The sequence below is a fragment of the Macaca fascicularis genome, chromosome 6 (assembly GCF_037993035.2).
Source record: "Macaca fascicularis isolate 582-1 chromosome 6, T2T-MFA8v1.1".
Classification (NCBI taxonomy): domain Eukaryota; kingdom Metazoa; phylum Chordata; class Mammalia; order Primates; family Cercopithecidae; genus Macaca; species Macaca fascicularis.
Genome location: NC_088380.1, coordinates 155007648 through 155026219, shown reverse-complemented (window position 1 = coordinate 155026219; position 18572 = coordinate 155007648). Strand labels below are relative to the sequence as shown.

The following is an 18572-nucleotide window of genomic DNA, read 5'->3' as shown; positions in this document are numbered from 1 at the left end:
GGATTGTTTCGACTTTTTTGGCTATATGGTTAATGTTGCTATCAACACTAGTGTAAAAGTATTTGCATGGACATCTGTTTATTTTATTTATTTTTTTCTATTGAGTAAATATCAGTAGTGGAATGGATGGATGATTCACATGGTAGGTATATATTGAAGTTCTTAAGAATCTGACAAACTTTTATCCAAAGTATTATCCAAAATGGTGTACCTTCTTACATTCCCACAAGTAACATAAGGGTACACATTTTATCCACATTCTCATGAACATGTTTTATTATCTTTCTTTTTTCATTATAGTCATTCTAATGGGTGTATTTAATATTTTTCTAATCATAAACATATTTAAATTAGTATATGAAATTTGAATATAGTCTATAGTAATAATTAAGAAGAAAGATCAAACATTAATATGCCAAAATATTAAAATTGGCTGCCTTTGGATTATAGAATTAATTTTTCTCTCTTTTTTGGAATTTCTGCATATTACTTTTTAGTAAGAAGTGTATATCTATTGACATAATAAAAAACTGATGAATGAAAGTAATTTTACAGCCAAGGTTTCAATCACTGAAGCCAGATTTAACAGTAAAGAATTCAGACAGCAATTGATATTAAGAATATATAGATCCAGCATAACAAATGCAGTAGGAACACAGACATTAGAATAGGGGACATGCTGAGTTTGAACTGTACTTTCGTTCACCATTGGCCTCCACATCTAGCTCAACCCTTCTGCTGACAGTTTCTGCAAATCATTTTTAATACCTCTTATCCTACCATTTGCTAGATTTTTTTTTCCTTTTCTTGAGCTCCATGTTGCTAATCAGTATGATTAATATTCTGGTGAGATTTCTTCTAATCATCTAAATTTCAGGCTATAATGGGCTTAACATATAAATATGTTAATTTTTACATTTTAATGAATAAAGATCTGTAATTTTATAATATACTTGTAGTCATAGAACCCTTTAAGAATCTAATAATAGCTTTGGATACCCTCTTAAGAAAAAAGCACATAGAAAATTTATTTGGTATATGGTTTGATGGGCCTTCTGAGTCAATCAGTGTGTCCTTAAAAAGATCTTAAATCAGTTTTTCATCATGTCCAGAGACAAACTTTGTTAGAGAAACCTGGAATGTGGTATTGAATTGCAGTTTCTTTAGCTCTGCTAGATCCCTAAATCAGTATTCCTAAAGTGAGGAATCTTCATTTTTTTACATGCAATTCTGAGAGTCTTAGATCTATTAGGATTTACAAATTGTTGACCTAGGTCCTGAAGTGTTATCCCTGAAGGAAAGAACAGAATTCATAACTGTTTTGGCACTTTGGGAACAGAGGAATCACAGACACATACAATTTGGGAAAGTCTAGAAAAAAAAATCCAAGAAATCAGAAATTACTCTGAAACTGACTTTATTTGATGTGGAAAAAACTTGAAAAGTATGCAGGATTCATCAGATCTGTAAGATTCAAGCTGATCTCACAATGGAACTCCCAGGGAAATCGTTGTTTAAGGGGACTTGCCAGTGAATTTTGACTTCCAAGTGATTTGGTTCACATAAATGCTGAGCATTCTCCCTCATGATTCAGACTCAGTTTTCCATTACTCAACCTGAAAAAAAATGAGAGAAATAAAGGATCGAGTAGTTGTAGCAGCATCATAAAGATAAAATCAGATTATTCAAAAATCACTTGGAAAGGAACAGACCTAAATGCTCGCTTGTGCGGTTTTCATTGACTGCCCCAAGAATCTGTGCCCTTTGAGTCAGTTCCTTCTCGTCTCTGGGCCAGATGGCTTATCTATAATATGAGGGAAGTGGTACCTAATGCCCTTCCTCATTCAAACAGCATGGCTACTGGGGACACTTAACTTTTAATTAATTTATTTCTGCAATAAGAATTTACAAAGTACTTACAAATTATAGAACTCTTGAAAACAAAACAAATATTCTTACATTATCCCCACCTTTCATAGCTGAACATTCAAAAATTCTAAAAGTTAAATTATCTAACATTTTTTAGCTGCATGTTACAATTTAAAACAGCTATAAAATTTATTTCTTTAGGTAGTGCGTAACTCAAAGGTTTGATTCACTCACCAAATCCAAACTTTGCTATTGTTATTTAGGATTAGCATGAAATTGAGAAGGCAACAATTAGTAATCAATTGGCTTCACAGTCCTTTTCATGCTCTGTTATGTTTCATTTGTCTGTCTTCTATTGCAGGAATAAAAACCTCATGAAAGCAGGGATTTCTGTGTTTTGCTTATCATTTTATGCCCAGTTCTTAGAGCACTTTCTGCTATATAATTGACATTCAATAAATATTTGCTAAATAAATTACTCAAAAGTAAACTTACTTCTACTTTAATAACTGAATAAACCACATTCTTCCAGGAATTGACTGAATTTACTGTTCAAGGTTTAATTTAAGTTTCTTTTAGTTTTCTTTGGGCAAATAATAGCCTTGGTACTATTAAGAGAAAAATCCAGAGAAATGAAGAGTAATCATCTTTTATTCCCTGTGAAACAGAATAGCACTTCCTCATATAAAGAGATATAAAACCTTCTTACCACTTTGCTTCTTTAAGTATGCGGTGGTTACCATAGGTTTTTCCATTAGAACCACAGACTGCTTTGTAGACAGATTGACATTTTGTTTTTCTAATTGAGTTTTCGCTGCTGGCACTGCCAGTCTGTAGAAATGTGAAAGATTATTAGGTAGGAGTAGGGTAATTAATTTAATTCAGATATTGTAATAAAAATATTCATTATGCATTAATTTTTAAGTATTGTAATCAACCAATTATTTTATTGATTCTTGTATTTAATTCTTACAACAGAACTGGAAAAGGGGTATTTTTTGGTGGAGCAAGATAGCAAAGAGAAGATTCCACTGATCTTCCTCCCCACGCCAACAAGGACACCAATTTCACAACTATCTACACAAAAGCAGCATCTAGGTAAGAACCAAAAATCAGGTGAGGTCTCACAGTATCTAGTTTGAACTTTTTCACTGAAAGATGCACTAAAAAGGTGAAGAGAGACAGTCTGGAATTGCTGATGCCACCCGACTCTCATCCCGTTGCAGAGGCAGCATGGCATGGACAGAGAATCTGTGTACATGGGAGAAAGAGAGCACAGCAATTGTGAGACATGACACTGAAATTAGTGCTGCTCTGTCACAGCAGAAGGCAAAACTGAGTTGAACTCAGGTGATGCCCACCCACAGAGGGAGCAGTTAAATCACGCCTAGTCAAAGGAGAATTGCCCATCTCAGCAATCAGAACTTGAGCTCTGGCAAGCCTTGCTACCATGGGCTAACGTGCTCTGGGGCTCTACATAAATTTGAAAGACAGTCTAGACCTCAAGGACTGCAAATCCTAGGTGAGTCTTACTGCTGAACAGAGCTCAGAACCATTGGACTTGCGGGGCACATGACCTGAGACATCAGCCAGGGTGACTAAGGGAGTGCTTGCACCACCCCTCCCCCAACTCCAGGCTAAAAGGCTCTCAGCTCCAAAACAGACCTCTTCTTTTCACTTGAGGAGAAGACAGGGAAGAGTAAAGATATCTAAGATGTTATGCATCTTGGATACCAGCTCAGCAACAATAGGAGAGGGCACCAGTTAGAGTCATGAGGCCCGTCTCCAGACACTAGCTCCCAGATGGCACACCCTAGGCCAGGAGGGAACCTTCTGCCTTGAAGGGAAGAATCCAGTCCTTTCAGGACCATAACCTGCTGATAAAGAACTCTTGGGCCCCGAATAATCAGCAGCAATTCCCAAGTAGTACACCAAGGGCCTTGAGTGAGACTCTGAGACTTGATGGCCTCAGGTGAGACTTAATACAATCCCAGCTGTGATGACTATTGGAAGAGACTCTTTCTGCTTGAGAAAAGTGGAAGGAAGAGTAAATAGGGCTTTGTTTTGCACTGTAGGTACCAGCTCAGCCACAGGGACATAGACCACCAAGCAGGCTCTTAGGCCTAATTATAGGCCTTGGCTCTTGAGTGGCATTTCTGGACCTGCCCTGGGTAAGAGCAGAGACCAAGTCCCTTGAAGGATAAGTCTGAGGCCAGGCAGCAATCACCACAAGCTGACTAAGAAGCGCTTGGACCTTAAGGTAACATCGGTGGTAGCCTGGCAGTATTCCCCATGGGCCTTAGATGGTGGTGACCACAGGGTGAGGCTCCTCTGCCTGTGGAAATGAGGGGGAAGAGTGTTAAAAACTGCATCTTGTGGTTTGAGTGCCAGCTCAGCTGCAGCACAATAGAACACCCGGTTGACTTCTAAGCTTTTTGAATCCAGTCTCTGGCTCCTGGATGGCCCCTCTCTCTGAACTGGTCCAGGGACTGGGGGAGTTCACCACCCTCTAGAAAAGGATGCAAGCCTGGCAGGCTTTGCCATCTGCTGATTATAGAGTTCCAGGGCCTGAGAAAACATACATAGTAGCCCAGCAGTGTTACAGTGGTGAGACCCAGTGCTGTGCTGTCTTCAGGACTGACCCAGCTACTGATGGTGGCCACTGAGATAATTGTGTCACCTGATGCCCAGCTCTAGGCAGGTCAGAATATAGAGAGAGACTATTTGCTTGTAAGAAAGTGAGAGAAGAAAATAAGAATCTGTGCCTTGTAATCCAGATAATTCTTCTAGATGTTATCCAAGATGATCAAGGCGGTACCTCTATGTGTCTGCAAGAAACACAGTGTTACTGGGATTGGGGTGCCCCCTAATGCAAATACAGCTTAGATCACAAGATCACAGCACTCAAGTTCTTTCATATATCTGGAAAGCCTGCCCAAGAAGGATGGGCAGAAACGAGCCCAAACTGCAAAAACTAAAATAAATGCTTAACTCTTCAATGCTCAGATAACAACGAACATGCAGAAACATCAGGACCACTTAAGAAATCATGCCTCGCCAAATGAACCAGGGGCCAAGGGAGAGGCACCAGGGACCAATTCTGGAGAAACAGAGACCTTTTGGGCAGGTAATTCAAAATAGCTCTTTTGAGAAAACTCAAAGACATTCAAGATAACACAGAGAAGGAATTCAGAATTTTATCAGATAAATTTAACAAACAGATTGAAATAATTGAAAAGAATCAAGGGGAAATTCTGGAGCTGAAAAATACAATTGGCATATCAAAGAATACATCAGAGTCTTTTAGTAACAGAATTGATCAAGTAAAAGAAAAAATTAGTGAGCTTGAAGACAGGCTATTTGAAAATACACGGAGGAGAAAAAAATAATAAAATACAATGAAGCATGCCTACATATCTAGAAAATAGCCCCAAAAGGGCAATTCTAAAAGTTATTGTCCTTAAAAAGAAGGCAGAGAAAGATATAAGAATAGAAAATTTATTCAAAGAGATAATAAAAGAACTTTCCAAACATAGAGGAAGTTATCAACATTCAAGTACAAGAAAGTTATAGAAAACCGGGCAGATTTAACCCAAAGAAGATAATATCAAGTCATTTAATAATTAAGCTTTCAAATACCAAGGATAAAGAAAGAATCCTAAAAGCAGTGAGAGAAAAGAAACAAATGACATACAGTGGATCTCCCATATGTCTGGCCGCAGATTTTCTGTGGAAACCATACATGCTAGGAGAGAGTAGCATGATATAATTAACATACTGAAGGGGAAAAAAAAAAACAACTTTAACCCTACAATAGTAAATCTAGGAAACATATCCTCCAAACAAGCAGGAGAAATAAAGATTTTATGAGACAAACAAAAGCTGAAGGATTTTATCAATATCAGACCTGTGTTATAAGAAATGCTAAAGGGAACACTTCGATCAGAAAGATAAGGCTGTGAATGAGCAATAAGAAATCATCTGCAAATACAAAACTCACTGGTAATAATAAATGCACAGGAAAACATAGAATATTATAACACCATAATTGTGGTATATAGACTACTCTTATCTTAAGAAGAGAGACTAAATGAGGAACCAATAAAAAATAATAACTATAATGACTTTTCATGATATCCAGAGGCTGGGCATACTGGCTCAAGCCTGTAATCCCAGCACTTTGGGAGGCTAAGACAGGTAGATCGCTTGAGGTCAGGAGTTCAAGACCAGCCTGGTCAACATAGCAAAACATCATCTCTACTAAAAATACAAAAATTAACTAGGCGTAGTGGTGCACACCTGTTATCCCAGCTACTCTACTCCAGAGGCTTAGGCAGGAGAATCGCTTGAACCTGGGAGGCAGAGGCTGCAATAAGCCAAGATCACACCACTGCACACCAGCATGGGCAACAGAGTGAAATGCTCTCTCTCTCTCTCTCTCTTCCTCTCTCTCTCTCATTCTCTCTCTCTCTCTCTCTCTCACACACACACACACACACTTCCAATGCTCTGTTGCCTACAAGAAACACAATTCAGGCCATGTGCGGTGGCTCATGCCTGTAATCCTGACACTTTGGGAGGCTGAGGCAGGTGGATCTCTTGAGGTCAGGAGGTCTAGACCAGCCTGGCCAACACGGTGAAACCCCATCTCTACTAAAAGTACAAGAATTAGCTGGGCGTAGTGGCATACACCTGTAATCCCAACAACTTGGGAGGCTGAGGGAGAAGAATCACTCGAACCTGGGAGGCAGAGGTTTCAGTGATCTGAGATTTTGCCACTACACTCCAGCCTGTGCTACACAGTGAGAGTTTGTCCTCCCATCCCCCCAAAAAAAGAAAGAAAAAAAGAAGAAAAAGAATAAGTACAACTTCATCTGTAAAGATACACATAGACAGAAAATAAAGGGATGAAGAATAATACCCCATGCCATGCCAATGGAAAACACAAAAGAGCAGGAGTAGTTAGACAGAATAAATTTCAAGATAAAAGCTATAAAAAGAGAAAAGGTCACTTCATAATGATAAAGGTGTCAATTCAGTAAGGGCATATAACAATTGTAAGTATATATTTACTCAACACTGGAAAACACAGATATATAAAGAAAATATTATTAGAGCTAAAGAGAGAGAGATCCCAATACAATAATAGCTGGAGACTTAACACCATGCTTTCAGCATTAGACAGATCTTCCATACAGAAGACACAAGAAGAAATATTGTATTTAATCTACACTATAGAACTGATGGACCTAATAAATATTTACACAACATTTCATTCAATGGCTGCAGAATACACACTGTTCTCCTCAGCAGATAAATTATTCTCAAGGATAGACCATATGTTAGCTCACAAAGAAAGTCTTAAAATATTCAAAAAATATTGCAATCATGTTAAGCATCTTCTCTGACCACAATGTAATAAAACTAGAAATCATTAATAAGATGAATTTTGAAAACTATTCAAACACATGGAAATTAAAGAAAAGATACCTGAGTAACCAGTGAGTCCATGAAAAAATTAAAAATAAAATTAAAAATTTTCTTGAAACAAGTGATAACGGAAACACAACATGCCAAAACCTATGGGATACCGTAAAAGCAGTACTAAGAGGTAAGTTTGTAGCTATAAGGACCTACTTCAAAAAAGAAAAAAGCCTTCAAGTAAATAACCCAATGATGCATCTTGAAGAACTTGAAAAGCAAGAGCAAGCCAGATCCAAAATTAGTAGAGGAAAAGAAATAGTAAAGATCAAAGCAGAAATAAATGAATTAGAAATGAAGAAAACAACGTAAAAGATCAATGAAGCATAAGGTTGTTTTTTTTTTTTTTTGAAAAGTTAAATAAAATAGACAAACTGTTAGCCAGACTAAGAAAAAAAGAGAGAAGTTCAAAAATAAATAAAATCAGAGATGAATGAGGAGGCATTACAACAATACTGCAGAAACTCAAAGGATCATTAGTGACTACTATAAGCAACTATATGCAAATAAATTGGAAAATCTAGAAGAAATGGACAAACTCCTAGACACATGCAACCTAAACTTGAACCATGACGATATTTAAAACCTGAATAGATAAATATCAAGTAACGAGAGTAAGCCGTATGAAAAAGTCACTCAGTAAAGAAAAGCTCGGTATCTGATGGCTTCACTGCTTATTTTTATCAAACAATTAATGATGATCTAATATCATTTCTACTCAAACTATTCTGACAAGTAGAGAAGGGAATACTTCCAATCCTATGAGGCCAGTATTATCTTAATACCAAAACCAGACAAAGTGACATCAGAAAAAGAAAACAACAGCCCAATGGATCTGATAAATATTGATGCAAAAATTCTCAACAAAATACAAGCAAACCAAATTCAACAACACATTAGAAGGATCATCCATCATGACCAACTGGGATTTATCCTAGGGGTGCAAGGATGCTTCAACATACACAAATTAATTAATGTGATATGTCATGTTAACAAAATAAAGAACAAAAACTATATGATCATTTCAATTAATACTGAAAAAGCATTTGATAAAATTCAACATCCCTTTATGACAAAAAGCCTTAGAAATCTGGATATAGAAAGATTATACCTCAACAAAATAAAGGCGGTGTTCAACAGACTCACAGCTAGTATTAAACTAAATGAGGAAAAACCAAAACCCTTTCCTCCAAGATTGGGAACACAACAAGGATGCACACTTTCACAACTTTTATTCAACACAGTACTATAAGTCCTCCTGGAGCAATCAGACAAGAGAGACATAAAGGGCATCCAAATTGGAAAGAAAGAAGCCAAATTGTCCCTGTTTGCAGATAATCTGATTTTATATTTGGAAAAACCTAAAGACTCCACCAAAAAAACTATTTGAACTGATAAACAAATTCAGTAAAGTTGCAGGAAAGGAAATCAACGCAGAAAAATCAGTAGGATTTTACATGCCAATAGTGAACAATCAGAAAAAGAAATCAAGAAAGTAATTCAATTGACCTTAGTTACAAATTAAATTAAATACATAGGTATTAATTTGGCCAATGAAGTGAAAGATCTCTACAATAAAAACTATAAAACATTGGTGCAGAAATTAAAGCGGACACTAAAAAATGGAAAGGCATTTTATGTTCATGGATTGGAAGGATCAATGTTGTTAAAATGTTTATACTACCCAAAACAATCTACAGATTCAATGCAATCCCTATCAAAATCCCAATGACATTCTTCACAGAGATAGAAAAAAACAATATTAAAATTTATACGGAAACAAAAAATACCCAGAATAACCAAAGCTATCATAAGCAAAAGAAAATGAAACAAAAAAGAGAACTTGGGGAATCGCATTACCTGAGTTCAAATTATGCTATAGAGCTATAGTAACCAAGATGGCATGGTACTGGTATAAAAGCAGATACATAAATCAGTGGAACACAATAGAGAACCCAGAGATAAATCCATATGTACACAGTGAACCCATTTTTGGCAAAGGTGCCAAGAACATACACTGGGAAAAGGGCAGTCTTCAATAAATGATGCTGGGAAAACTGGATATCTATATACAGAAAAATGAAACTACAATCCTATCTCTCACCATATACCAAAATCAACTCAAAATGGATTAAAGACTTAAATCTAAGACCTCAAACTATGAAACTACTACAAGAAAACTTTGGTGAAACTCTCTTGGGCATTGGACTGGCAAAGATTTCTTGAGTAATGCCTAACACAGACAACCATAGCAAAAATGGACCAATGGACCACATCAAGCTGAGAAACTTCTGCACAGCAAAGGAAATAATCAATTAAGTGAAAAGACACCCACAGAATGAAAGAAAATATTTGCAAACTACTCACATGGTAAGGGCTTAATAACCAGAATATTGTAAGGAGCTCAAAAAATCTACAGTAAAAAATCTAGTAACTCAATTAAAACATGGGCAAAAAAATCTGTACAGATATTTTTCCAAAGAATAAATATAAGTAGATATTTTTCAAAAGTATAAATACAAGTATATGTAAAGGTGCTAAGCATCATTAATTATCAGAGAAATGCAAATACAAACTACAATGATACATCTTCTTTCCCAGTTAAAATGGCTCTTTTTCAAAAGTCAAGCAGTAAAAAATTCTGGCGAGAATGTGGAGGAAAGCGAATCCTTGTACACTGTTGGTAAGAATGTAAATTAATATAAACACATGGAGAATAGTTTGGAGGTTCCTCAAAAACTAAAAATAGAGGTAACTTATGATGTAGTAATCCCACTCCTAGGCATATATCCAAAAGAAAGGAAGTCAGTATATTTAAGAGATATCTCCACTCCCATGTTTATGGCAGCACTATTCACAATAGCCAATATTTGGAAGCAACTTAAGTTTCCATCAAGAAATGAATGCATAAAGAAAATGTGATACATATACACAGTGGAGTACTACTCAGCCATAAAAAAGAATGAGATCCTGTCATTAGCATAACATGGATGGACCTGGAGGCTATTATGTTAAGTGAAACAAGCCAAACACAGAAAGACAAACTTCACATGTTCTCACTTATCTGTGGGAGCTATTTTTTTTAATTGAACTCATGGAGATAGACAGTAGAAGGATGTTTACTAGAAGCTGGGAAGTGTAGCTGGGAGAGGAGGAGAAGTGAAGATGGTTAGTAAGTATAAAATATAGAATGAATAAGACCTAGCATTCACTAGCACTACAGGGTGATTCTAGTCAAAAGTAATTGAATTGGACATTTTAAAATAACTAAAAGAGTATAGTTTGATTATAATACAGAGGATAAATGCTTGAGAAGATGGATACCCCATTTACCTTGATGTGATTATTACACATTGCATGGCTGTATCAAAATACCTTATGTAACCCATAAATATATAAACCTACCATGTACCTTCAAAATATTAAAAAATTACAAAAATTTAAAAAGAGTATATTTTGTCCTATTTTATACCTGCACGCATAAAGGCATAATGGATTTAAGTGACAAGCTTAACATTATGGGTAGATTAAATGTCCAAGATGTGATTCAAACTCTGTTATCTCCTCCAAGTTGTCTGCTCTTACTGTATGTCAGACTGCCTCTATTTTAATTTTCTGGAGGCTATTCTTCCTCTACATGGAAAAACAATAGTCAGGGAAAAGTCATACAAGCAAATGCAAAACACATACAGTCATAATTTGTTGATTCCCTTTTTTTTTTGGTATATCCATGGAAAAAAAATACAGGAAGTAGGATTATGCAGGATTCATTTAAATAATTCCTGATACGTTTTCTTTGGATGTGAGCTAAATGGCAGAAGCCTGTGAATATAAGGAAGCTCTGACTAGCAGGTGAGAACAGAGACATTAATGAAAATGATGAGACATTTTTGCTAGAGGATGTGGTATTCTCAGAGCTGAGATGTTATAGGGAGATAAAAAATACCTCCATATTTTCCAAATCATACAACCCTTTCATGAAGATCAATTTATTTCGCACTTACTCTGTTAACTGGACATGGTTATTTCTCCTATTCTAGAATAAATATAAAATTATAAAATTTTAAGTGACATCCTAAAAACTCAGAGACCTGCTGGTGATGGCATTAAGATCTGAATGGTAGGGAGTCTCTCTGAGAGATTGCTACTTCATGCCAGCCAAGTGACAATAACTAAGAGAACAAATGACTTTGTCTGGAAGGCTTGTGAGGGATGAAAATTTATGAGGTTAAAAAAATAAAGTTTCCATTAAGATGATAAGTTAGAGAAAGTGTTCTAGAAAATGGTTTTGAATGTGAGTATCAAATGGCATATTCAAAGCAATTGTTAAATAAATTAGGAGGCTGATTGTTGGAAGAGAGGCAGGCAAGTGAAAGTAAGAGTGCAGCAGGACTCAGAAGGGAATACGGGAGACATGTGCCTCAGATAGCTGTTCACCTATTTGAAATGGTGGCTTCCAAGTAGCAGGCATTTAACTATCCATCTAACATGCAATTCAGGAGAACTTACTATACGCCACACTTATTCTAGGTTCTGGGGTTACAGGTTTGAAAATAAATGGTACTTTCTTCAAGAAGTTCATTATCTAGCTGAATAAATAGACACTCAATTACAAAGCAATAAGGTGTGTCTAATAATAGAAGAAATCATTAGTATTAGGAATACATGAGTGGAAAATCAAAGGGCTCTGTATGACATGGGTGGTGTGTGAGCAACAGTGACATGAAATGAGGCTAAACAGTATGCAGTATAATCATGAAAATCTGTAAATTCTGTTTAGGAGTTTAAGTTACATCTTCTAGGTAGTATGAAGCCACTGGGGAATTTCAAGTAGGGTAGGATTTTTGATTTAGGAATATTACTTCAGTGATTTGTAGATTATGGATGGGATAAAAATGGACATGAAAACTAAACTTGGCAAAGTTGTGGGCTCATTTGATGAGGATTTGAGTTTTTCTAGTATAGGTAGAGAGGTTTGAGTGGAAAATAATAGAGGGAAATGAAAGATAGAATAGAAGGGCAGTACATTCATTAATAATCATAAGTGTTATGCATGAAAATAATCAGCTCCAAAGTTCTCGCATTTTGTTTAATCAGTCATTGCAAGTGATTTTTTGTTAACACATTGTGGTTTTTAAAGCATTTTAAGTCTTGGAAAAGAGAATTGCTGGGTCAAGTTGACTGAGAAAAAGAAGTTATTAACACTAACCTGAAAGTCCTTTATATTGCCATTGAAAGTGTTGTCGATATTTTTTCTTTGTTGTTGGTTGTAAAGTGATCTCAATTTTCTTTGTTGGCTAGATGATCCTGGTTTACTCTGATGCCTAGAAGATCCTAGATCTCCTTGCTGGCTAGATAACCCTGGCTTCCCCTGATGCTTAGAAGATCCTAGATCTCCTTCCTGGCTAGAAGACCCTGGCTTCCCCTGATTCTTAGAAGATTCTAGATCTCCTTGCTGGTTAGATGACCCTAGATCTCCTTGCTGGCTAGATGCCCCTGGCTTCCCTTGTTGACTAGATGCCCCTGGCTTCCCTTGCTGGCTAGATAATCGTAGATTTCCTTGATGTCTGGATAACCCTGGCTTCCCCTGTTTGCTAGAAGGTCCTTGATTCCCTTGCTGGCTAGATAAATGTAGATTTCCTTGTTGGCTGGATGACCCTGGCTTCCCTTGATGGCTAGATGACCCTGGCTTCCCCGGTTGGCTAGAAGATCCTGGCTTCCCCTGTTGGCCAGAAGATCCTAGATCTCCTTGCTGGCTAGATGACCCTGGCTTCCCCTGATGCTTAGAAGATCCTAGATCTCCTTGCTGGCTAGATGACTCTGGCTTCCCCTGATTCTTAGAAGATTCTAGATCTCCTTGCTGGCTAGATGATCCTAGATCTCCTTGCTGGCTAGATGCCCCTGGCTTCCCTTGTTGACTAGATGCCCCTGGCTTCCCTTGCTGGCTAGATAATCGTAGATTTCCTTGATGTCTGGATAACCCTGGCTTCCCCTGTTTGCTAGAAGGTCCTTGATTCCCTTGCTGGCTAGATAAATGTAGATTTCCTTGTTGGCTAGATGACCCTGGCTTCCCCTGATGGCTAGATGACCCTGGCTTCCCCGGTTGGCTAGAAGATCCTGGCTTCCCCTGTTGGCCAGAAGATCCTAGATTTCCTTGTTGGTTAGACAACCCTGGCTTCCCCTGTTGGTTAGAAGACCCTGGATTTCCTTGTTGGCTAGAAGATCCTAGATTTCCCTGTTGGCTAGATGACCCTGGCTTCCCTTGCTGGCCAGATGACTCTGGCTTCCCTTGATGGCTAGATAAACCCAGATGCCCTTGTAGGCTAGAAGATCCTAAATTCCCTTTCTGGGTAGATGACCCTAGATTCCCTTGTTGGCTAGATGATCCTGGCTTCCCCTGTTGGCTAGATGACCCCACCATCACTTTCCGGCTAAATGACCCTGGTTTCCCTTGTTGGCCAGATGACCCCGGATTTCCCTGTTGGGTAGAAAACCCTGGTTTCCCTAGTTGGCTAGAAGATCCTGATTTTTCCTGCATATTAGAAGATTCTGGATTCCCTTTTTGGTTAGATTTTCCTGAATTTTTTAAAATCTCAGACTGGTTTAAAACTCCTGCTCTCCCTGGCTTAAAGTTTCTTGGTTTCTCTAGCTTGTTAAAATATCCTGGTTGTCCTTGAAGACTAAATGTTCCCAGATTTCCTTGTGTATAACTACCTCCTTGCTCATTAGAATCCCTTTGTCCTCCTAGATGGTTAGCTTCATTTTTTTTCTCCAGAATAAGTGCAGGTTCTGAATTCTCTTCTAGTTTGAAAACAGTGGTATTTGAAATCTGGGTTGAAGATGCTAGAATAATAACACAACCAGAAAAAATGAAAATAAAGTTATTTACATTAAATAATTTTAAATCAACATTTGTCCAAGATACAGTATGTTTTTAATGTTTTCTTGTTTTTTTAACCAAACCCCAAGATAAAATCTTCCTATTCTTCCTCATATCCTGAATATTTGGGTTCCTCCTTTTTTTTTTCTTTGCTGTACTACATGGATTTCAAAAATCAGAGGATCAATCCAACTTGCCCCATTTCTAAATCATAAAGTCTGAATTATTTGAATTGAGCCTTCATTCTACCCCAATTCCTTTAAGTGGTTTTCTGATGAATCAAACTGGCTCTGCTCAATGCTCATTATAAACTTATTTTTTCACATCAAGTACTTTATTTCTAATTTTCCAGCTTCACTTTAAAGGTGACGCCATCAACTTTCCAGACAGGAAAAGGCTGGCAGACGTGAGCCCCACTTTATTCTTCTCTCTTCCATCTCTATACATGTTATCTGTAGCCATCTTTCTTTCCATTTCCATCCCCAAAACAGATGTTTTCTTTCTCTTTCAGAACATGTTTTTTCAATCAGCTTTATGTTCACCATTTCCAACAAAAGGCCTAGGATCAATGACGCTCTCTCTGGTAGTTGTATTTCTTCTTTCTGTTTCAGTCAAACTACTTAAGAAAATGGTAAATATCACAATTATTTCTTAAAACCTATGTTTTATTGCTTCTCCAACTTATTTGGGAAGCCCACCTATGCCCTAATGAAATATATATAATTGTGTGTATGTGTATATGTTTTATGTTTTTTCAGATTATATTCCAAAGTGAGCAGGATCTAAAAAACAATAAATAAACAAATGGAGTGACTTTAGAGCTAAGTATAAAAGTAATGCATTAGGTCTATGCTTCTTATCCTTCTTTTTTTTTTTTTTTGTAGAAGTGTTATTTTTCTCATCCTTTCTTTCTTGCTTGATAATTCCTCTTTCTTTATTCTCTTTCCTAATGTGGGGTTCTCTTAAAGGTTTTAATTAGGCTTACATTTTGTTTTCTGCATAGGCTTTCTGGGTAGTTTTTTTAATCTATGCGTTTTTAAATCATTCCGATGTTGATTATTTCAGATGTATACTTAGGGTCTCACTTGAATTTTCAATTGCTCTGCTTTACATTTCCATAAATATACACATTTGTACCTTCAAGTCAATTTAAGTAAAGTCAAATGATAATCAATTGGTATGCACTGAGCATGCTATGGTATACTACTGCAGGTGATTAAGGTCCTAGTCAAGACACAGAAACTTAGTAGCTAGCAACCTGCTTAACTAAACTGTGGTATAGTGTGGATATGGTTTGTGGGTATAATTTAGACATTCATTCAATTTAACAAAAAATATAAATTTAAAGAATTTGTTATTATAAAAGAACCTTAGAAAGAGCTAGAAATGAACAAGATATTCATGGCCCTGCCCACATGAAGCTGAGAAGTCGAGTAGTTGGGCAAATAAGTAGGACTTTATATTCTAGTAGAATGATCAATGCTATCATATGAGGAGTAAACTAGACAATAGTCTCCTAAGCAAGGAAGCAGAGAGTATGGAATCCTTTCTTCTTCCCGGAGGAGGAGTACATAAGAAACGTAAGATTCAATCAGAGAAATTAGTGAGCAAAAATAATTTTCTTTAGCTGAGAGATGAGTACATGTATGGATTCTTTCAGTTCTAGGAATAAAACATTGCTCATTAACAGTTACTAACACCAAGTAGAAATCAATTAAAGTAGATATATAGATGAAATAGGAAAAAAAGTTGGCAACATATTTTTATTAATGATTTTCAGTTTTATTAACAGGTGACACAAGTAAATGGAGCCAAATCCTAAAGATACAAAGAGTAAACAGTTTAAAATTACTTTCCTTTTCTTTCCGGTCTGTACCCCCACTCCAAATCCCCCACAAAAATAATTTCCTACCTAGGACATAATTATTTCCTATTTCCTAGGAAATGGTAAAAGTAAAGTGCCTAAGACACCATCACATTTACAGGTTTTTGTGAATTATTTGATGGATATCCTATGTGTTTACAAACATATATGAATATAATTATCCACACAATTGGTGGCACAATCTACAGAGTTCTTGTTTTCTCCAAGGACAACCAATATAATGAAGGTTGTGCTACATCAATACATATAGAGCATGTTTATTTATTTCCCCTCACTGGTTGCATAGTATCCTATTTTATGGGTTTACCATAATTTACTTAACCAGTGTTCTAGTAATAAACAGGTAGTTTATTTCCCTCTTTTGCTATTGTAAGTAATGAATCAATGAAAATCCTAATAATACATCATTTCTTACATAGATAAGTAAATTTATTAAATAAAAACTAGGGGTACATTTTTGAGTAATAAGAGGCAATTAAGATATTATAATGTGGTTTCACCATCTATTTTTTAAGCTAAAAACTTGGAAAATAAGTATCTTCAGCTTTGTTTTATTTTGCATTTCTTCCCTTCTGATTTTACAAACTCTAGGATGTGCTTTGCATTGCTTTTCTGATTCATCTCTCTTCTTCATCTTCCAATCTACATAATCACTGAATCTGGTATTAGTTAATACACTTTCTTCCATCACAAAATACCTTCTAGCACTTAGCAAGGCACTGAAGGTCACAACAGTTCTAGTACTTGCCACCATGAAATATGAAATATATGTTCTATAAAGGAATTTTATCTGAATATCTGTTTCTCCCCCTTAAAACACACACACACACAAACACACACACACACACACACACACACACACACACACCCCTATTGCTCTCCTCTTTTCTCTAATTCTATCACTTAACTCTCCTTTTTTTTCTTGACTCTGTTACTTCAGCAGCTCCTCAGTGGCATTACTGTATAACTTTTCTTACATGTAATTCATTTTTAATATTACCACAAGACGGATATTTCTTAACAAGATGAATATTATCACTCTTGTACTCAAAACTCTGAAACAGCTTTGCAATTTTTCCAATGAGAAGAGAACCACTATTTTGATGTTATAAATATAAGAAGAGGGGGATCTGAGGCACTTTACTTTTATTATGTCATTTCACTAGGTATAAGAAAGATGGTCAAGTCAGAGCTTATGATTTGGGGATAAATTAGAATCAGCTTCATTATCGTAACTTTTGTCTTGAGAAACATATTAACTGTGTTGTTTATTACCTTGAGATATTTACATCTCAAAGCTAGAAATTTACATGTCTGAAAATCACTTAACTTTACTGAGGTAAGGAATAGCGAAAAGTACCTAAGACAGTCAAGTACCTAAGAAAACACAAGTAATGGTAACTAAAGCTATTATCTGTATAGTTCCTGAAACAATCCTATAGGAAAGAATAATAATTTCCATTTTGCAAATGAGAAAATTGAGATTCAAGTAGGTTAAACAAGTTTTCTCGAATCAAATGAATGGGAAAAAGAATCAGGATTTGAACAGATTATTATTTTACATGCAACCCAGGATCATATCACAAAACCATTTCCTTACAAATTATGAACTTGAACATTCACAAACTCATAAGTCCCTTAGTCTAAATTCATCTTTCCAGTCTAATGTCTTGCCTTTCCTATTCCCTTGTATCTGTTTCTCTTCAGCCACACCAAACTATTCACTCTTATTTCATTCAGTCACTGTTTTTATGACTCTTGATCTACATTTATTTTGTTGGAAATTTACCTTCTTCCATTTCTCTGTCTAATGGATTGCCTATTTTTAAATATTTTGACAACATATTGCTAAGTCACTTAACATTTTTAATTCTTTACTTTGAGATTTGGAAGGAAAGCTATTGACTGTGGCTTTCTTACCTGAGAACATGGCCAGGAGCATGAAGAGAAAGAAAACGAAAGCCCTCATGGTACCGCCAGTTGTTTCAGACTTGGCTGTTGGGTGGAGTTAAGCCTAACTCTGCAGTAGGTGCTCTTCAAAGAAACCATGCTCACTACCACCATGTTATATATTGGAAAAAATTCTTCACCCTAACTGGAAAACACTGTCACTGTCTTTAATAAATTACAGAGTAATTTTCACAAACTGGAAGGTATTGCTTCTTGAATAAACTGTCATTTTCAAAACTAGCTCCATCCATGCCCCAACTCCCATAAATATTCAAACTTTAATATCTGTCTATTAGATATCTTCCTTCCAGAAGAAAATTAAAATGATGAAACCCATCTGGGAAAGTGGTAAATTCGGTGTTCACTTTTTTATTGTTAAGGGATGGCTTATCTTTAGTTAGTGTTATTTGTTCTCCACGTTTATATGGCCACAAGAGAAACTTTCAAGTGATTTATGTGTCAATTATTTACCTTAAATTATCTTTTAAAAGCAAGTAAAAATGCATT

The 18572-nt window shown here is 36.2% G+C and overlaps 1 protein-coding gene across 1 annotated transcript; it reads right to left on the bottom strand.

The window, feature by feature from the left end:
• Nucleotides 1-4092: 4092 nt before the first annotated feature.
• On the bottom strand, nucleotides 4093-18084 carry MARCOL (MARCO like). Its single transcript, XM_073993206.1, has 4 exons — nucleotides 18036-18084; nucleotides 12560-14193; nucleotides 5564-5646; nucleotides 4093-4204 (listed from the first exon to the last, which is right to left on the bottom strand). Exons 1-4 carry the CDS (start codon nucleotides 18082-18084, stop codon nucleotides 4093-4095), a joined length of 1878 nt encoding a protein of 625 aa, XP_073849307.1.
• Between the last annotated feature and the right edge of the window lie 488 nt (nucleotides 18085-18572).

Coding starts and splice junctions, on each gene's coding strand:
- MARCOL (XM_073993206.1), bottom strand. CDS start 18,084: ATGAGGGCTTTCGTTTTCTTTCTCTTCATGCTCCTGGCCATGTTCTCA. Junction 14,194..18,035: donor GCTCCTGGCCATGTTCTCAG/GTAAGAAAGCCA, acceptor TTATTATTCTAG/CATCTTCAACCCAGATTTCA. Junction 4,205..5,563: donor AGACATATGGGAGATCCACT/GTATGTCATTTG, acceptor TCATTTCCACAG/GCAGAGGAGCCTCACCCTGT.